Source organism: Leucopleurus acutus (assembly GCF_964270905.1).
Source record: "Leucopleurus acutus genome assembly, chromosome: 19".
Taxonomy (NCBI): Eukaryota; Metazoa; Chordata; class Mammalia; order Artiodactyla; family Delphinidae; genus Leucopleurus; species Leucopleurus acutus.
Window position 1 is genome coordinate 28,820,044 of NC_139161.1, and position 22,051 is coordinate 28,842,094.

The window sequence follows — 22,051 nt, forward strand, 5'->3', positions numbered from 1 at the left end:
CTAATAGTTGTTATTTAGGTATGCAGCAGGGGATAAGTGAGAAAGACAATCTGAGATTAGAATTTGGGTGTGAAGGATATGCTGACTTCTTGATAAAAACCTAAGAATAACACCTTAAACACATAGGTTACTTCAGCCCTAATACCTACTTACCACACTTACTTACCCTATGGCCATATGGATAGCTTTGTTTCTTAATATGACTGAATAACAAAAGAAGTCCCCGGTGGACAGTGGGGTTTTTTGTTTTTGTTTTCTTAACAAACAAGAAAGCAGTTCACATATGAGTTTAAAAGGAGGAAAATGTAACAGGAGAGCTTTGCCATTCACTAGTAACATTGATGAACTAGAAGCATTTCTCTTATTTTTATTCCTTCACCTCAAAAACAGGAATAGGGATTCAAACCCCATTTATTTTGTGAATTCAGATCACATCCTCTAAAAGACTGTTTTATCAACATCAAGAGTCACTACTATGTTTTATAAAAAAGTAAGTTTGAGAACTTCTGTAGAGAAACCATCTTGGCAAGTGTGATAGAATTACCTCATAAATAAGAGGTGGTTTACACAAAACACCCATCTTACAGTAGATATATTGAGACATTAGTTAAAAACAGATTTGTCCACTATGTTATTTTGTTCATACACATCAGGTAATGTAGTTGACAAATGTGGCTGGAAAAACTGTTGTATGTTAGCACAAGAAAGTCTTCCATTGTTTTTATGTGAAGCTGGCTTTCACATAACTTTTCACATGAACTTTTTTTTTTAAGCAACCAATTCAATTCTACTATTTGACAGAACTTGGAAATCACAGATGTTTAACACCTAATATAAAATCAGTACTAAAACTTGTTATAAATTTAAATTGCTTCAATTTCGCCACAAAAACAGTTTTATGACTGTCATTCTTCACATAAATAGTTTATTAAATATGAGAATCTGAACACATCTGGCATGTTAATGGGAAAAATTATTGAAACCACATGTGTACCTGATAGTTATTTCTTCCTATCTTAGGATAATAATAATTTAAAAAAATCACTTCTATTTTATGTTCATTCAAATTTGCATTTAATTTCTATTTACATTCAATCAATCTGAAATCAAATACTTAATACAGTAAACTAAACAAGATGAAAAGCAGAAAAGGTGTTACCCTCAAAGCACTCCTAATAAGGCAGCTGAAGAATTTACTCTGGTAGATGCAAAGCCAACTTGGGGTAGGAAAAAAAATAATAGTTTAAAGAGCAAACACAGATGAACCCATCTTTCAAATGTTACTTTAGATAATCCACTGATATAATACTTGTGCTATAGTGGTAAATTAAGAATCACACATGAAGAATTTTGTATCAATCAGCAACAGACCACAGGTCATGGTGGAACAAATACTTTATGATTATTTTGTCCAGCTTGCTAGTGTCTACTCCTATGAAAAAAGGTAGATGTTTGGACATTAATGTTTTTATTTGAGGAATTAACCATTTCCACAGCCTCAAAATCCATTCTGCATAAATCGAACATTTCTCATGAGAATAATCTTAGATCTAGCCCTTATAAGCTAGGAACCATATGACTAAGTAACCAAAATAGTTAGGTGTTATATTAAATATAAAATCCAAGGCTTGGGATATTAATACTATTGAAGATGCAGCTTATTTATAATCATTTATTTCTTAAAGAATGTTGAATTTATGGAGTATCATACATGCATTCTTCCCCCCCCAATTACCTTCTATCTCAAAAAATAGTATGGAAGAATCCTTCTTGAAGGATTCAAATTAGTTAAGACCATAAAGGGGAAAAAGAAATAACAGTTTTCCTAAAAATCTGGTTCAAGTTCAATAATTAATACTTTACATTGTTAATCACAGCTGGTTTATAAATCTCAGTTTATTCTGTAATGCTACAAACCTTATAAAATCAAAATTAGTAAACTTCAGTTCTCAATGATTATATTTTAATTAAAAAACAGCATGTATAAAATAAAAAAATATCCTGTAATAGCTGATTTTAAAGAAAATAATCAAGTGATGAAAGAAAAACACTTAATCTCTTTATACACTTACCTGGAATAATCATAAAGAACTTTCTTAGAAACTCAAGACTAGTATTATTGACATATATTTTTAAACTATGCTTGGGTTTTTACAAATAAATATAGGGTAAGCCATATTGCATAGGTGTGTGCTTTCTGTCTGTGACACTAAAGTGGCACTTGACATGTTTTCACAGTCATAGTAGGAATATCCATTTATGAAACAATTTCTCAATAAACTTGCCACAGTGTAGAAAATTAACTTCACTGAATGTTAAGTTTGAAAAACTTATTTGTGTGGATGGTAGGTGTGCAATTAATACTTTTTATGCAGAAAGTTACAGTGTTTGCCACTATTGCTGGCAGTACTAATTATGAAACTGGTTTAACTATGGGGTGGTTATAGCCAGCCAATCACAGTGCAAATGTTACTAGCAAATAGGACTGAGGAGGAATATTTTGGTGTAAAACTTTCACTGGAATTTGGTCAGGCAGTCAACACTATAGTTAGTAAACTCATTTGAAAACAAGTATCAGAGTAGTACAAGCCATTTACAGTCTGAAATGAAGCCTGTACAAATCACCATAGCTTTTTGGGTTCTGTTTTTCAGACATCATAAACTGTCAGAGAACAAAGACCTGCACTTTAAGTACAATTTCTGCCCTTACCATTATTTAGTTTCTAATTTATTAGCTACAGTTATAAAGTTCTCAGTAGACTGCTGCAATAAGGGAAGAGGAGGTCTAGAGGGAGTGATTTAAAAAAAAAAAAAAGGCTTTCTGTCCGAAGATGAGCTGTTATCAATTGTTTCATTTATTGCCACAATTGAAAAGGTATATTTCCAATCATTTTTCATGGTTCTATTTTTGCTTAATGTCATAGGATTTCATCTTATCTCACTCGAACCGCCATTTAAATAAGCAAAGCTTTTTCTGACTGAATTCAACATGCATAAATAATTTTATGGCTTGGATCCTATGGCTCAAAAAGGTTTGGAGAACATAGCAAGCAGCATCTATTTAAAAAAAATCATAGGGTTGCAAAATATTACAAATTGACTTTGCACACTCAGACTGAAGACATTATAAAAGACAAACAAAAAGGTGGTAAGACTCAACTGCAACTGCATGATCATCTATTATACCAGTATGCACTGAAATAATATTTTTATAAAGCTCTGCAGATATTAAACCCTTTCACCAGCTAAAAGTCAGGGAAACGCTCTCTTTAAGGCAGAAGTATTTAAGAAAGGTAAAGTTACCTTTATTTTTATTCTTTGTACCTGTAAATCACTTATGTAGACTTCATTACAATTTTCAAAAACATAGTGTCTTGTTAACATGTTTCCTAAATTAAGCCACTGAGTTTTCTTATTCACTGTGGAAGACATTCATCAAAAGGCCATCAAATACTTTTACAATCAAAAAATGTAGCCCCAATATAGGAAAAAAAAATACCTTTTTTCCTTTTAAAACCGTTGAGGAAAAAATGTAAGGAAGGCAGACACCAAAAACAGTAAAAAGAAGTAAAACTTAAAACCTTACCAATTTGCTGTAAAGAGATTATACATAGAGGGTAGACCGCGGCAACACCCTCTTCCCCTGGATCTCCCTCCTCTCTCTCTCACTTTGCCGCCCTCGATATGCATTTTATCCTCTCTTCTGTCCTTCTTCAGCCATAGGCTGAACACATTTGACGTCTTGAACCAAATACTGGTATAAGGTGGCGATATTTTTCCAGTGCAATGCAGGCCCAGGATAAGGATGAAATGTAGGACATACAACTTATGCCCATTCCAAGGCTTCCAGTTAAGCTTAGCACATAATAGTACTGCAAGTAGAAATGATTAAATAGATTTTTTTTCCCTAGTATTACAGACAGGTATTGCAGCTGGGTTACTGAAAATAAACCCCAAGTCCACCCCAATCCCTCAAACGAGCCACAGCTGTGGTTAACAATGATTCATTTGCATTTTTATTATTTCACCAAGAGAAGAAACAGAAGTTGTCTGGCTTTCTTCACACCAATAATTTCGCATTTTAAAGTTTGGGATGTTTTCCATAATGAGCTGAATCAAAAATCTATTTGAAAAATATATATTTATATAAAAAAAGATTCAGGTTGTTTGCACGTAAAACATCAATTGTTAAGTTTCTTTCGTCTTTGATTCCATGTTGCTGGAAAGTTTGACCAAGCTTGCATGCTAATTTGTCCTTAGTTGCAAGTATTACAGGCAAACTCATACTTTGCCTAATGAAAGGATAACCCCTCTTCGACACAATCAGAACTCAACAGTGATTCAGAAGCAACATCCTACCCTTAATACTGTCAGTTTCGAGCCATCAACATGAAATCCTTGATAGGTTGAGACGATGTTGCTAGGAATCAGTAATTGATGTGCCTAAGAGTTCCGCAGTACTATTTTCACTTAAGTTTTTTTGCACCATTGATTGATTTTTTTAAAATCCATGTTTATTTTTCCTCTGTCCAATGTGTTCTATGTAATGACACTGACTCTTCGAGACTGTCATTTTGAGTCTTCTTGTTTCACCCTGCGGGATGCTCACACATCCCCTCCCCACCTTTTTTGCCTTAAATTCATTAAAAGCATTGCTCTGTCATAGATTCATACGCAGGTGTTCTGGTCGTTTGGAGATCATGGGAAAAGCTTGTTTTTTGTATGGCCCGGAGTTCGGCTGTCGTATTGGAAGTGGTGCTGAAGCTTCCCCACTCGTCGTCACATCCATCTGCTCTATTCCACTTGTTTCCATTGGGTACTCCACAGGCGCCTGAGGATTTGCCGTGCTGGCTGAAGCACCTCTTCCCCAGAAATCCCCAGGAGAAAATTTGACAGGGCTTTAAGACAAGGAAGAGCTATCATTCGTCTCAAGTACTATCTCAACAAGGAACATTTCCCTTACATTTAAAGGGAGTGGGGTAATGTGACCGTTTTTTTTTCATTTAATTTCATTTTTGTGTGGATTAGTACAAAAGCAGAAGTTAAGCCATTTCTCCCCTAGACTAATTGCTAGTTTCCTAACTGGTCTCTTTTACCTCTCTACTTGCCCTCATAAAACTGTCAATGATACTTACTTTTTAAAAAAAATCATTCTCTCCCCCACTTAAAACGGCTGCTCATTGCATTTAGAGTATTTCTCCAAACCTCTGCCATTCTCTTCCTCGCTCACCACACTTCAGGAATGTTGACCTGCCTTTCGTTTCCAAGAAAAAGGCCAAGTTTTTTCCTCCCTTAGGGCTTCTGCATAAGCTGTTCTTCTACCTGTAACATCCTTGTATTTCTGTATTTTGTATGGCTAGCTATTTCTCCATGAATAGGAGTCCCCTTGTTATTTTCTGCATTCTAGTACCACACTCTATATTTTTCGCATAGCATTTGGCGCTACTTGTAATTACATATTTTATTTCCTTCTTTGTTTATTTTGACTCTCTCTCACTAAATTGTAAGCTTCATCAGAACAAGGACAATTCCTGTCTTAATCATGTGTCCCCAGAGTGTAGCACAACCCCTGGTACACAATAAATGCTGAATGAATGGTTAAAGAGTACACTTTCCAGTGCAACGGCTTATTTTCAGGAGGGGAGGTAAACTATATAGCATATTATCATTGATTAGTCACAGACTAGTCACTTGCAATATTAGAAGGTGTAGATGCTGTGCTTATGTCAAAGAGAATGACAGATCTTCCATTTATGTAACTTGGCATAAATTTCTTAAGCAATGCTCTTCCAGGTTAAAAAAAAGAATAACAAAATCTGAATACCTGACAGGTGTTCGTGGGCTGCCAATAAATCTTCGAGGTGACCGGATTTTTGGTTCAAAGGAAAACTTTTCTTTCACGCTTTCAAGTACAGATGGAGCCACATATGTAAAACCCTGAAAGACAGTAACAGTGGACTACAGAATAGGATTTTGTCATGTACATCAAGAAAATGTGGTGGTTCAATCTCTGACACACCAAGACAATGATGTACACCTAAAATCACCAATGTAGATACTATCCAGTCTCCTCAATCTCATTTCACACCCGTTACCTTCTTTCCAGTCATTTCTTGAGGCACAGACCTCCAGAGAGCAGAATTCTATTGAGCCGCATATGCCAGCAAACAGAATTTCACTCTACTGAAAGGAGGAGAACAAAACAGGAAAATGCAGGCTCTACATAAAGATGTTAAATACAGGGCTTCCCCGGTGGCGCAGTGGTTGAGAGTCCGCCTGCCGATGCAGGGGACACGGGTTCGTGCCCCGGTCCGGGAAGATCCCACATGCTGCGGAGCGGCTGGGCCCATGAGCCATGGCCGCTGAGCCTGCGCTCCGCAATGGGAGAGGCCACAACGGTGAGGCCCGCGTACCGCAAAAAAAAAAAAAAGAAAAAAGATGTTAAATACAAAGATAAATGCAAAGAAAATTCTAGTGTTCCTAGCCACATGCATATAAACAACTAAGATTATCACCCCCAAACAGTTTCTCATTATTAGGCCAAAGTCAAAATAGAATTCTCTAACTTGGCACATGTGATCTTTCTGGTTTTATACCAATGAATGGGTAGATTCAGATTTTCCTGATGAATAAGGGTCAGCATTGTGAAAACTTAATTTTAACAGACACTAATGCAATTTTGTTAGCTTTAGTTCTTTCTTGGACCTTGCTATTAGACTACCAGCTATCATTTATCTTGCTGTTCATGTTCATCCCTTTAACAGTTAATCTTATACCTATCTTCCCTTCTGTTTATTCTTGTCACTTATGAGTAGGCATTTGAGTTATAATAAAAAGACTCAGTAAGGCTCTGGGTGAAGTCCTAAAGAGTAAGGTGCAATTCTGTAGAGCATATGCTTTGTTGTGACAGCTACATGTGGACTACGAAGGCCGTTTCCCCGCATGTTCTTGTGGGCTAAAGCTATAACTACCAAGAGGACCAGACTGTGCCTTAATCATCTTTGAATTTCCTTGAATTCTAATAGGAATTGAAATATTAATTGAACTGAAGTTACTACAGCCACAATCTCCAGATAAGTGGGCTGTTACTATTTTAAATTAATTTTAGTGCTCGCTTAAAACAGATACACGTTGTGTACAGAATTCTGGCTACAACCTAACAAATGAATTGTTCTTGTATTCATTAGTTAGCCAATTTAAGTAATTAAGAAAAGCTCAACACGGATTTCCCTGGTGGTCCAGTGGTAAAGAATTTGCCTTCCAATGCAGGGGATAAGGGTTCAACCCCTGGTCAGGGAACTAAGATCCCACATGCTGTCGGGCAACTAAGCCTGTGTGCCATAACTACTGAGCTTGTGCGCCTCAACTACAGAGCCTGCGTGCCACAAACTACAGAGCCCTTGCACTCTGGAACCCACGCACCACAACTATAGAGCCCATGTGCCCTGGAACCCGCGCACCACAACTAGAGAAGAGAAAACTCGCATGCCACAGCTAGAGAAAAGCCTGCATGACACAACGAAGAGCCTGGATGCCACAATGAAAGATCCTGCATGCCTCAACAAAGATACCGCAACTAAGACCCAACACAGCCATAAACAAATAAACAAATAAAAAGATCAGCAATACTTTAACTGGAATGAAAGCTTAGATACATAACTTTTGCCACCACAACTTTGGATTTCTTTGTAGTAAGGTGTTTCTAGACTTTTTTTTTTATGGGGGAGAACAATTGTCAAACTAGCTAAAACTCTATAATGCCCAGTTGAAGAAAAGGTCTGTATGTTAAATCAAAGGTATAAATTCCACATCAGTAGAAAACAAAATTCCACATCATGAAAGAAAAAAAGAAAGCAATGACACAATTAAAATGAATCATGCCTACTTCCCTAACTGATAAGAGATTGTACTAAGGGGGATACAGTAACTTTGCATCATGCTGACATAAATTTAATAACATGCATTCATCTTTCCCTCTTATGTAATTAAAATGCTATAAAATTATATTTTGCATGTATATTCTTATATCACCATATAATCATACATTTATAGAATTATTACTATTCAGTGTTGTTTACTGAAAAGCATACTGTACTATGGTGACTTAAGTGTTATTTTGCCCATACACAATTTTTGTATTCCATGCTAACTTTAGAACTGACCCTCCACCCCCAAAGATACAACACTACTGTGGTGTGTTATACTGAGAGCATTATTATTATTATTATTATTATTTTTACTGAGAGCATTATTTTAAAAAAAAGTTTGAAAATTAAGTTAGCAACAAATCCAGTGAACTCAGAAACAAATAAGGAAGAAAAAAAAACTTCCAAATGATTACTTTCCCCATATTCTATTCTCCCTAGGGATAATCCAAAAAGAAATGACAAAGGATAATGACAAAGGAAACAAATGATATAAAATCATTTGATATAAAATCGGGTAGATATTCACATGACATGTAATTATAGTAATAAAATAAGCACTAGGCAAATAATATGCAATGATGGTCATCAGATATAAACCTATCATTTCTGTTAATCAAAATCTAAAATTTTGTTTTTCTATCTGAGGAGACAAGGTATAAATCAATACAGATACCTCCTCCTTAGGATTAATCTGCTTACAATCACATATGAACCAATATATTTTGATGTCAAATATTCACAATCAACAGGTTAAAAATCCCCTACAGACAAAAATCTTTAGCTGTTTCAGGAATAAAATAGTTACTATGAGCTCTTCTTCTCCTACTGCTATGACTGTGTGGGTTTCAGTTAAGATGCTGAGCCAAACATTTTAAGTCAGTGGACGATTCAAAAAAAGGAATCATATACTCTGACTCTAATTGCTAAAATGGAATGCTGGATTATGAAAATGAATTTTCTAACTTATCAACAAGTTATAAGGGGATAACTCTTTAAAAAAAGCACCTCAGGTTATCTACATAAACTATAAAGCAAGCAAACTGAAATTTTCTTATTAAAAAGGGCGTTTCTTACTGAAAAGGGCCCATCCTCATACTTAAATTTCCCATGGGTACATCAGAAATTCTTTAACTCACCAGAAAGACCTGGTTGGCACTTTCACTGAGAGTTGAGTCATCTGGGCTGTCAACAGGTGTCTGACGTGTAAACTTTGAATCAAACTGACTCACATCCTCTTCAGATTGCTTTATAAAAAACAAAATGATTAGAAAATGGTGAACAGACTACATTATACATATCAATCAAATGCATTACATACATTAGAGAAGACTCTAGATAGATCTCTTTTCTCAGGGTTTGACTGTAATAAAGTTGCAAAATAGCCTTAGCAGGCACAGATTGAAAAATAAATACAGGTGAAAAGTATCAAAGGTCAAACTATATCTTTAGTACACAGTTATCATTCCTATTAAAAATCTGGGGGCTTCCCTGGTGGCGCAGTGGTTGACAGTCCGCCTGCCGATGCAGGGGGCGTGGGTTCGTGCCCCGGTCCGGGAGGATCCCGCGTGCCGCGGAGCAGCTGGGCCCGTGAGCCGTGGCCGCTGAGCCTGCGCGTCCGGAGCCTGTGCTCCGCAGCGGGAGAGGCCACAACAGTGAGAGGCCGGCGTACCACAAAAAAAAAAAAAAAAAAAATCTGGGTCTTCCCTGGTGGCGCAGTGGTTGAGAGTCCGCCTGCCAATGCAGGGGACATGGGTTCGTGCCCCGGTCCGGGAAGATCCCACATGCCGTGGAGCGGCTGGGCCCGTGAGCCATGGCTGCTGAGCCTGCGCATCCGGAGCCTGTGCTCCGCAGCAGGAGAGGCCACAACAGTGAGAGGCCCGCGTACCGCAAAAAAAAAAAAAAAATCTGAATATCTTCCCTTCTCACAAAGCTTCAGTGTGGCTAGCCCACTGGCGAAATCCCTTTTTAGAGACAATTTGCACAGTTGGCAAATTTGTAATAAACTTGAAGCAGAATTTAAACACAAAGCACATAATATGCTCTAGTTGACGTTTCTTCCCATACCTTATTTCATTCCTTTAAATTTCTCAAGGAGCAAAAGTAATATTCTACTCGGCATGAGTATATTTTCTTGTGGAGGAATATTATCACCCAGATCTAACCACCAGCTCTGTTTCTTTAATTTCTTCTCTCTGTTACAACATCAGACCATGTGGTTGTGTCAAAAGAACCCAGCAACCGGGACTTCCCTGGCAGTCCAGTTAAGACTCCACGCTTCCACTGCAGGGGGCACAGGTTCCATCCCCAGTCGGGGAACTAAGATCCCGCATGCTGCGCGGCCCAAAGAAAACAACTCAAGAACCTACACAAAGAAGCACCCAGTGTCTAAAGATGGGAAAAACTGAACATCAATAAAAATAACTGCAATGAATTGAAACACAAATATGTTAAACAGCATGAGTTCATAATTATACTAAAAAAAATCACAATTCATTGGCCAATTTTGGAAGTTAGGGAACTAATTCATTATTTTGCAAACTGGGAAAGAAACATTTATCCTGCCTTTCCTGTATAAACTGCACCTCAGGTAACCAAACAACTGATACAAGAGTATCTTTTCACAGAACAATTCCACCTAATAAAGAATGAATAACAGTATTAGAGTAAGACAATTTTGCAAACCCCTAATGAAATCTTGGAACTAGGCTATGGATTCTCAACCTTGGCTCTACTGACATTTTGGGCCTGATCATTCTTGTTGTAGGATGTTGTCCTGGGCATTATAGGATGTTTAGCAGCATTTCTGGCCTCTATCCCCTAAGTACCAGTGGCAATCCTCCCTAAGTTGTGACAACTTGTCTCTGACATTGCCAAATCAACCCTGGCTGAGAACCACTGATATAGGCAATAATCAATGACCACTAACTTTTTTTTTTTTTTTTTTTTTTGCGGTACGTGGGCTTCTCACTGTTGTGGCCTCTCCCGTTGCGGAGCACAGGCTCCGGACGCGCAGGCTCAGTGGCCATGCCTCACGGGCCCAGCCGCTCCGCGGCATGTGGGATCTTCCCGGACCGGGGCACGAACCTGTGTCCCCTGCATCGGCAGGCGGACTCTCAACCACTGCGCCACCAGGGAAGCCCCCGCTAACATTTTTTTAAAAATGTAAGTACATATTATATCTTCTGATCAAAATATATAGTACCAAAAGTTTAATCTGAATCAGATCTACCAGTTTCCAGAAATACAAGAACAGATGAACATGGCTGAGGACAACATGGGGTTAAAATCAGCAAAATCAATGTGAGGACCCCTACAGGACAAACAGTCCAGTTTCTTCAATAAGTCCTCAAAGGAGGAATTGAGAGAGGATATCTATAGATGGAGAGACCTAAGAGACATAGTAACCGAGCTATATAGGTCTTGACTGAATCCTTACTGAAACAAACCAACAGGGAAAAAAAGAAACAATTGGGGAAACTGTCAGCTTTTTAGTTGTGATGATAGCACGGTGGTTATGTTTACGTTTAAACAAGATGACTTAGTAATTTTTGAAGCTGGAGAGTTGGTATATGAGGGTTAATTATCCTTACAGTTATATATGTTGAAATTTTAAAGCAAGTCACCTTGTGCTCCAGGACCAAATAATCATCATCATTATCCTATTCCTTCTCCTCCACCATCATCTCAAGAAATAGAAAAAGAAACTATCTTTTCTCAAATTTTGAGATGGGAAAAAGACAAGAACTAATACGCTAACTCATTTACTCATAAGCATATTGTTATGGTTTGAAGTATGTCCCTCCAACAGTCATATAATGAAGTTCTAACCCCCAGTACCTCAGAATGTGACCTTATTTGGAATGAAGGCCATTACAGATGTAATTAGTTAAGATAAGGTCATACTGGAGTACGGAGGGATCCTAACCCAATATGACTGGTGTCCTTACAAAAAAGGGAAAATGTGGACACAGATCTACACACAAGGAGAATGCCACATGAACATGAAGGCAGAGATAGGATGATGTTCCTACAAGCCAAGGAATGCCAAAGATTGCCAGCAAACCACCAAAAGCTAGGGGAAAGGCATGAAACAGTCTCTCACAGCCTTCAGAAGTAACCAATCCTGCCAACACCTTGATCCCGAACTTCTAGCCTCTAGAACTGTGACATAATAAATTTCTATTTAAGCCACCTAGTTTGTGATACTTTGTTATAGAAAAGCAAATTCAAAATAGGGTTGGGTTAAGCAAAACAAAACAAAGCAAATAAACACAAAAGTCCTAAGTACTTGAGATATTTAATCATCTTAGGCAACCAACTTTAAACTAGTTAATATAGCCATCAATTGCTGCTGGCAGTAGTTCCTGAAAAGACTGCACAGAGGGACTTCCCTGGTGGCGCAGTGGGTAGGACTCTGCACTCCCAATGCAGGGGACCTGGGTTTGATCCCTGGTCAGGGAACTAGATCCCACATGCATGCCCCCACTAAGAGTTCACATGCCACAACTAAGGAGATGCCTGCCGCAACTAAGGAGCCCACCTCCTGCAACTAAGACCCGGTGCAACCGAATAAATTAATTAAAAAAAAAAACTGCACAGAATAAAGATGCTGAAGAGAGGATAGACCAAAGTTTTTGAACTATTAATAAATATAGAATGTTTCTGAATGGTCTGATATTTTCTTATTGTAAAAAAGTACCAGGTCCCTCAGATTATATGCTTTCATGAATACATACCAACAGAGGTTTAAAGGGGGGCTCTACCTTCCGAGCCAGCAGTTCTTCCCAGTTAATATGTCTGAAGAACGGATGAGCCTGGGGAAGAACAAAACAAAAGAGCAGGAAGAAAGGTTAAGGGGAACAGACTTCACTGGACTGACTAATCAGCCCATTTGAAGTTACCAATCACAAAATAAGCTATACTTATAAGCAACTACATATAACCTTCACAAATACATAAAATAGCATTATCTTCCCCACAAACCACCAAACATGCCAATCCCTACTTGAACTTCTCCAGCGTCCCCAGGACCAGCTCCAAGACGAGAAGCAGCATTTCTTTTCAGCAGCTTTAGGGAGGAAAAGAAACACACTGATGAACCTTACCTAGTCAAATTGATTATTTTTCTTTATAGAATTTGCATGTCTATTTTGCCTTGCAAATGTATGATTTATTAATTACTTCTAAATATCGTTTGGGAGTAAAAAGAAAATCTTTAAACAAACAAATTTGTCCTTTGCCTGCAAAAACTGTAGGCTTTTTTGTCAACACCTGTGTATGATTCTGTAGTCAAAATGTATATTCAGTTCTATCTATTTAAATCCTAGTAGTTGAAGCTTATGGTTTGAGTGCCTATTTTAGAACCCTACCTTTTTAAGCAGATCTCTGGCTTCTTGTGTGAGGTAGGGAGGCAAATTGAGTTTACATTTGAGGATTTTGTCAATTGTTTTCTTTCTATTCTCCCCAGTGAACGGGGGCTAAGAGTAGAAGAGAGTGAGAAAAATCAGCATAGAAAAAATCAAATTTTAAATAACAGAATTATTCATTTCCTGAATTAGTCAGTTACGCATAGAGATCAGAAATGTATGTTGTGATATGGGATGCCTGCTAAAGACCTGTAGTTTTTGAGCAATGGCACAGAGAAAATAGCAACGTCCTGGAAGCAACTGGGTTGCCACCATTAACTTGGTGTGATAATGGGTGATTTTATGCTTCACTTTCTCCATTTCTAAAATAAGGGCAGTATCTGTTTTACCTCTGTTTCACAGGACCACAGGCCATGACATAGATCATCTAAATGAAAATATTTATAAAAGTACAGAGGCCCATAATACTACTAATGAAGCATCAGTAGTGTTAGATTTTTTAAAATAACTTAATTGGTAACATTTTCAAAAAGCACAGGAAAGATCTCTTGCTGTAATGACTTAATAACTACTCAGCACAGACTATAACACATGCAACTTTTAACTGTGCACCTACTGCTCCAGTCAGCATGTCATACATTAATGCTCCCAGACTCCACCAATCCACAGCACGATTGTGGCCACTTCTCATCAAGATTTCAGGGGCCCTACAAGGAGAAAAATAATATGCCTAAAACATTCACTATTTGCCTATCATCTGAATTAAAATTTTTAAAACAATATACAGAACCAAGTGTTGCTACAGAAAATTTAGCACACTATTATTTAAACCAGGTAAAAGTTAGCTATTATCCCCAAACCAGTAATATTTCTTGGAACATGCAGCTCACATGTATTCTATTGTTCCACAAAATGTGTGTGTGACTGTTCCATCATGAATAGATTCTTTGCATAGTCCAAAATCTGTTAGTTTCACATGACCTACAATGGAAGATTATAGATGGTTATTCTGAGAATTCTATGTGCAATATTTGAATGTATCATACAAGACAATAACCTATCCTTCCATTTTACTTTTTCTGCCTTAAATTTATTTTTTGAGACATCAAGAACTAGCAAGGTTCCATCCATAAATGGGATGCTAAATAACCCTTTAAGGGTAGGGCAAAATTATCTTTGCCGGGACTTCCCTGGTGGCCAGTAGTTAAGAATCCGCCTGCCAATGCAGGAGACATGGGTTCAAGCCCTGGTCCGGGAAGATCCCACATGCTGCGGAGCAACTAAGCCCGTGCACCACAACTACTGAGCCTGTGCTCTAGAGCCCACGAGCCACAACTACTGAGCCTGCATGCCACAACTACTGAAGCCCATGTGCCTAGAGCCCATGCTCCGCAACAATAGAAGCCACCGCAATGAGAAGCCCGCGCACCGCAACGAAGGGTAGCCCCCGCTTGCTGCAACTAGAGAAAGACCGTGCGCAGCAACGAACACCCAAAGCAGCCAAACTAAAAAAAATTATCTTTGCCAATGATATAATCTATCTAGTAAAGGTAAAAGAAAGATGAGAAAAAGGTGAAAAACAGCTTGTCTAAGGCTCTAGCTTTAACTATACCAAGAATCCTTTACCATCCTGAGCAAGTAAGTCCTGGGAAAACTTGATGAAGTCTGGATTACGTACACAGACCATAAAAAAGATCTTCTGCGTGTTAAACAAAGGTGTGACACTGTACTTCAAACATATAGTTTTTATCACCATGAACTGTGACCTGACAGTTCTTAAAACAGACTTAGTCACTATAACAGGTTAGCTTATTCTGCCAATGCAGTTTGGAAAAAGAAATGAAATTGCTGTATGGCATGGAACCATCATCTTTGATCCAGAAAATGAAAAACTCATCACCTTGGGGCTTCCCTGGTGGCGCAGTGGTTTAGAGTCCGCCTGCCGATGCAGGAGACACGGGTTCGTGTCACAGTCTGGGAAGATCCCACATGCCGCGGAGCGGCTGGGCCTGTGAGCCATGGCCGCTGAGCCTGCGCGTCCGGAGCTTGTGCTCCGCAACGCAAGAGGCCACAACAGTGAGAGGCCCGCGTAAAAAAAGAAAAAAAAAAAGAAAAAACAAAACAAAACAAAAAAACTCATCACCTTACACAAAGAACATCTCAGTTCATGTTTAGCTTTAATGAACTGTCATTAGCTATCCAGTGGTTCAGCAACCCCAGGGACCCTACTGTTCCAAGTTTATTTCGAGAAAAGAAAAGGCAATGGACTATTAACTCAAATGTAGGTATGTATTTTACTCTGACACAGAAGAAGAAATATGACCTTTATTTTCACAGAGCCACCTGATACACTCAGGTTATGCATCAAAGAAATTAACTAGTCACTTCCCAATTCTATCCCTTGCCTTAGAATTCACAATCAGAATCTAAATTTGTGGCAGTGGGGGCAGAACTGGGAGAGAGAGATACATAGATACCTGTAATGTATGTGGTTAAGTACATTTCTCCAAAAAAAAAAAAAGGGGAAAAGAAAGGAAAGCAAGAAACCCCCCACTATCTGAAACATTTATTCTGGCATCAGTTGTACATAAACCATTTTCTGTACAAGAATTTAAAACCATTAACTACCTCTTGCATCATTCGATAGACATCTAAGGATCAGCAGCTGCCACCAGCCCCCAGATACCCGAGTTGGTTGGTTGCTCCTTTGGGATGTGAGTGAATTGCCAAGTCTAGCCAGCCCAGATTACTCTCACATAAGTTGAACTGTCTGTAGCAGCATGCAGTAATGATCAAGGCTCACTTTGCTGTAGCTATAGCTGCACAGAATATTAGTCTGTCTGATTTTTATGTCTGTTGTTGTTGCAGACAGCAAGAATAAACTGATGCCTACTAAATATTTTACCTCCAAAGTTATATCAAATATTTTGGTCCAATTCTAATCCTTTCCTTTTTTATCACATTAATAAAATTTACCATAAAAATATTGCTTCTAATACTTATGCATTTCATCAGTAAAGAAAACTCAATTTATAAAGTTAAGATTCACTTTCCAATTTAAGGAACCAACCAAAATTAGTATTTGGACTGGCTTCTGGCTCACCACACTTTATGTAAGGATTACAAAAGAATGACAAGCTATAAAGAGTAAGGATTAAACTAGAAAAGGTAGTTGTGGCCAGTTATCCTCAATTCTCTTTAATCTCATCAATCATAAGTACAAGTATCATGATGCTATAAGTTCTGAGGGAGCAATGTATAATAACTGACGCATAAATATGGGGCTCTGAAAATGACCATGACCTGTGTGGGAAGATTTTAAGATGATTATTTACTATAGAATTGTTTACAGTATATCTCCACCTTGGTGATTAAGCATGATATTCTCCGGCTTCAGGTCTCTGTAGATGATCCCCTTTTGATGTAAATGCCCCAAAGCCATGGAGATTTCTGCCAAGTAAAAGCTGGAAACAAAAGTGATTTAATAAAATTAAAAAGAGTAATCTACTCAAAGCAGTTTATGTATGGAGCAAAATTCCTTGAAAGAAATAGACATGCACCAAAGACCAAATTAGTGGGAGTGGGGGTGGGTATGGGGAAAAGAGATGGCATAGGATGCTGCCAAAAGGCATGGAGACATTTACGTTTCACTCGTTTAGTGAAACTATAAAATGTTTTATTTCATCATTAGAACATATTGCTAAAATTGCAAAGAAGTCCAGAATATGCCAAACTGTCAGTGGTCGTGTTTTGTTCTGTCTATGTAGGAACTAGGCCAATAGTCATTCAGATCAAAGCAAATTTCTCCCACCCACCCCCAATTTTTAAATCCCATAGGAAATAGGAACTTTGTTATTCTGAGAGATCAAGTCTTAGTTTCAAAAATACCTTATAACCTGACCCTTAGAAGCCCACGCATCCCTTACTTAATACAGCTGCATATTTATATACAGCTCATGCCCACAGTATCTGCCCTCCCTCTTGCCAGCCAGCCCACAACTATAAACTGTGTGACACTCAAATTTATCTACCTCAAAAGAATAAAGGGCTGAGTCAACCCTGTCTGGATTCGAAAAGCACAAGGCACTGCAATACTGGCTGCATAACAATGTTGCAATCCTGCAGATTACTCCAGGATGGAGAGGGTGTGTCCTAGAGGACTGAGGCAGTTTCACAGCCAGCAGGACCACAAACACAGCCTCCAACATGGCTCAGAGAGCCTCCTCCAAAAAGGGCACTTCATCCCTAAGGCTCTTAAATGCAGCTTCTGTGTTAGAAAAGGCCTGAAATTAAACAATGGAATGCAGTTTGGTAATTAAGGTAGAAAAAAACATTTAAGTGTTTTCTATTCAATTAATGTGTAGGATAAACTGATTTATTGTTACCCAATACTGTCATCTCACAAAAGGGTGTGTATATTTTTAATTTGAAGCAGATGCCATCTTAAGAAATATGAGGGTAGATCCCATCCTGGCCATTGAATCAATCCACAGATGATATGTGCAGGCTTATCACCTCCCTAAGACTGCACCTTGGGAACTGGAAAGTCTACAAAAAAAGAGGAGATGATTTCTGATACTTCCCATTGCTCCACACATAAAGTTTTACTGGAAAACCACATTCACCCAGAGCCAAGGCAGGCAGCTTACCAATTCAAGGAAAGAAAGCCCCAGTGAGAATGGTTCTGTTAGGAACTGGTGTGAAGAACGTTCCACCCGAAGCCTGGAGGCAAAGGAATGATGTGACCTCCAATGGCTGCCAAGTCCCAAAGCTGCTTCTCCCTCTTAGAGTCCTGAGTGACCAACTGGCTCCAGAACAATTTACTGAATCATCTGGCTGCCCACAGTGGGAACAGGACTTTGCTTTTAATTATATGAATTATTACCTGAATCCATACAACCACAAAAATTTCACTTACCAGGCTGTGTCTTCCATAAATATTCCTTCTCTTTCTAACTGCATAAATAATTCTCCTCCTGTAAAGAAAAGAAAAAGACATTAGAAACAAAGCAATCTTTTTTTTCCCAACAATCCATTCTAATGAGAGGGTTTGTGCTTTCCTTTTAGCCATAATTAAAAGACATCAACCCTTTAAAAATAAAAAACAGATCCTAAACATTACAGGTTTAAAACTAAGTCCTCAGTATTCCATTTTTAGCAGTGTTCTTATTCTTATGTGAAATATACAAGTTTTGGAATTCTAGGTTTTACATCTATAAACTTCAAAATATTTACAGATTCCAGGCCTGCGGTTAAAAAAAAAATCTTGATTAAAGCTTCTCTAACATTTTACCAGCATTTAGAAAAATGTTAGTATGTAATTAAACCATCCTTGCAAATTAGTGAATGCCCATATTCCACATTTTTACAACTCTTAAACTGCATGAATTTGGCAATGTCCTTGTAAATAGTATGGTACTGTTTGAATATCAAAATAAACAATGATAACAAAGTGTGATATCCTACTGAAAAATCTTAGAATCCATGAGTCCACAATGATGTAAATCAGTGAATAGATAAATGGAAAGCTCTTCGTTACAGCAGAATGCCAAATAATAAATGAAGAAGCCATGATGGAGTAAGAAAAATCACTTGGCAATCATCATAGTTAATTGTTTCAGGCAAGAATGGATGCTAAAACTGTATGTGAAAGTTCGATGAAAGATGAGATATTTAAATAATTTCAAAGTATCTCCTCAAGATACTTACTAATTACAAAAGGAAAATTTCACCAGAAAAAAAAAAACTGGCAGACATCACCTTATACATATGATCAAAGTTAACGTCAACAGTAATGGAACAAAGATACAAATATCATGTACCTCTTGCTCTGATACACAGAGAAGGATACAATGTCACTTCGATGGTCCTCCCCAAAATGCATAACCTGAATCTAATCCTGAGGAAACACCATATAAGCCCAAACTGATACATTCTACAAAGTAACTAAACTGTACTTTTCAAAAATGTCAAGGTCATGAAAGACAAAGAAAGACTGAGGAACTGTTCCAGATTAAAGGAAACTGAGAGAGATTATTGTATTAATGTTAATTTCCTATTTTGATAATTTTAGTACAGTTATGTAAGATACTGTCTTTAATTTCAGAAAAATATACATTGAAGTATTTAGGGGTAAAGGGAAATCATGTCTGTGACACTCCCTTAAAGAGTTCAGGAAAAAAATTATGAACATATATACACATATGTGTGTGTATATACCCATCTATATACACACACGTACATATACAGAGAGGGAGAGTAAGAGAATGATGAAACAAAACAATGTGGTAAAATGATAACACTTGGGGAATCTAGGTGAAGAGTACTTGGGAATTCTTTGTCCTGTTCTTAGAACTTTTTTGCGGAAATCTGAAACTATGTTAAAATAAAGGTACAAGAAAAAAACAACCGTCACAAAAAAGTGACTAAATTCTGCAACTTTCTGTTCCAGGTTACAGGCTCTTGTGAAATCTGTTTTTCAGAAAACTCAAGTGTGTTTGCTGGAAATAGATACCTGTGATCTTGAAATGCTATGGGGTACCACAAATTCCTAGGAGGGGGTAAGCCCTGGAAAAGGTGGGTGATTTCTAATGTAAAGTGCAAAATCTATCAATAAGACTACATTAAACAAAAAACTCTTCTGTTTAAAGATGCAATACCAAAAATACTCATTACCTTAAACAACACTCTAAGTTTTCCATGTCAGTTTACAAAAAAATAAATCAGTGGTTTATTTGAATTATATTATCTTACCCAAGTGTAGTCAATTTGATGGCTATCAATTAGCTGTTTGCTCTTTTAATTGATTACAATGGGATTAAGATAAAATATTACAGATGGGGAAAAAGACTTAACCTTTAAAGTTTCCTTCACATTTGTCTGCAAAAAGAAACACTTCGTCACATCTGAATTCCTTATGTCAATGTATTTGTCAATTTTAGGAACTATTTGGTCACATTGGGAAAAAGCATTTTTCTATTGGAAAATAATGTTTTGACCAAGTTTCTGGAGCTAATGCAAATAATTACACCAAGCTGTGTACTGACCGCTGAGATACTCAAGGATGAGGTAGAGTTTTCCACCAGTCTGAAAGGCATAAATTAAATCCACAATGAAGGGATGCTTTACTTCCTCCAGAATATTCCGTTCTGCTTTTGTATGAGCTGTATCTTTAGCATTTCTTACTATCATTGCCTAAAGGAAAAGAGATGATCTATAAGAACAAAGTAGTAGACATTTTTATCCTATAGTAACTGGAAAATCTATTTTGTGCTTTTCTTGCCAACATTAAACTATTAATCATAGTTCCCACTGGAGACTGAGATGGGGTAATGGAAGACATTCACTTCTTATATACATCTGCACTGTTTGGATTTTTTGTAGTAAACATGTAAATGAAAACCTAAATAATCTGTTTTAATGTAAATAGATCAAATTTATTCATATATTCACTAACTGTTGAATGTCTACTATTTTATATGCTCTTAACAAGAAAGCAGAACCAACAGAAGGAGTCTCTAGCCCACAGGAGCCCAAAGTCCCAGGGAAGAGAGATGAGTCAATGGAGCTAAGCACAAGGTGCCATGGGAACTACATCTGACCTGGCAAGAAGTCTTCCTGGAGGCGGAGATACCTAAGCTGTATCATAAAAAGTTATTAAGATGAAATGTAGAGGGTATTAAAAAAAAAAAAAAGGCATTCCCAGTGCAAAAGAGGCTTGACAGGACGGGACACGTCTTGAGGATCTAAAAGTAGTTCAGTATGGTTAGAAGTGGTTAGGACATGTATTAGGCTGGACATATAGGAAATGGAAGGCCTGGGCATCTAGGCAAAGGCATCTGAATCTTATTTTAGAGGCAGAGGAGAAATGCTGAGGTAAGGTAAATGAATAACCTTTGGCTTTAAGAAAGACAGTTCTAGTAGCAGTGTGACGTTTTAGGGAAGAAATGACACCAGTTAGAAGGCTAGTAAACTAAGCAAGAAGTAAAACCTGTAACTAAGAAAATGAAGGTGGGGAAAAAAAGGGTAAAAGTGCATCATTAGCACTCGCTGACTAAGGAGATATGAGAAGAAATGATGATACCATGGTTTCTGTGTAAGTAATGGTGTCATTCAATAACAGGAAATGGAAACAAAGAAAAAAGTTTTGGGAAAATGATATATTGCTTTGGACATGCTAAGTCTTAAATTCTAAGTTCTTGTACACCTCTAGTAACATGAAAAAGTGTATATACGTGGCCATTAGTTGCAATATTATTTGTAAAAGTGAAACATTAGAAACAACCTAAATGCCCACACATAGGATACTGCATGAAAACCCTGTGTAAGAAAACTGTAAGAAGAATGAGGAACATCTCTGAAAGCAAGGTGCAAAAGAGCATATATGGCACAGCAGTAACACAGTATGCTACCTTTTGTGTAACAGTGGAAATAAGAATATATATAATAGGTACATGCTTATATCTGCAATAATGAGCACACCTAAATTAAGCCAAAAGCTAATGATACAGGGAATTCCCTGGCGGTCCAGTGGTTAGGACTCGGCACTATCACTGACAAGGGCCCAGGTCTGATCCCTGGTTGGGGAACTAAGATCCCGCATGCCATGTGGCGTGTCCAAAAAAATAACAATAACATAAAACATCCCAACAAGAAACCTATTTTAAAAAAAAAAAAAAGCTAATGATAGTGGAAAGGCAGGAAAGGGAATGGGACCTCTGAGTAAAACCTGAAGGGTTTTATCATTCATTTCTTTTC

The 22,051-nt window shown here is 37.6% G+C and overlaps 1 protein-coding gene across 5 annotated transcripts in view; it reads right to left on the minus strand.

Annotated features, from left to right (window-relative positions):
• Nucleotides 1-382: 382 nt before the first annotated feature.
• RPS6KB1 (ribosomal protein S6 kinase B1) overlaps nt 383-22,051 on the minus strand; it is a 39,713-nt gene continuing 18,044 nt past the window's right edge. For 2 of the 5 annotated variants that reach the window (XM_082860867.1, XM_082860870.1), the window contains exons 5-15: nt 20,341-20,488; nt 18,213-18,270; nt 16,658-16,758; nt 14,185-14,275; nt 13,911-14,001; nt 13,298-13,405; nt 12,934-12,996; nt 12,665-12,742; nt 9,065-9,172; nt 5,825-5,937; nt 383-4,898 (exon numbers count right to left, since the gene is read on the minus strand). In XM_082860867.1, coding sequence (XP_082716993.1) covers nt 4,661-4,898; nt 5,825-5,937; nt 9,065-9,172; nt 12,665-12,742; nt 12,934-12,996; nt 13,298-13,405; nt 13,911-14,001; nt 14,185-14,275; nt 16,658-16,758; nt 18,213-18,270; nt 20,341-20,488 — 1,197 coding nt within the window. In that variant the 3' untranslated portion in view covers nt 383-4,660. Of the gene's footprint in view, nt 4,899-5,824; nt 5,938-9,064; nt 9,173-12,664; nt 12,743-12,933; nt 12,997-13,297; nt 13,406-13,910; nt 14,002-14,184; nt 14,276-16,657; nt 16,759-17,348; nt 17,578-18,212; nt 18,271-20,340; nt 20,489-22,051 lie in introns of those variants that run through there. The other 3 variants (XM_082860868.1, XM_082860869.1, XM_082860871.1) reach the window with 3 other exon arrangements.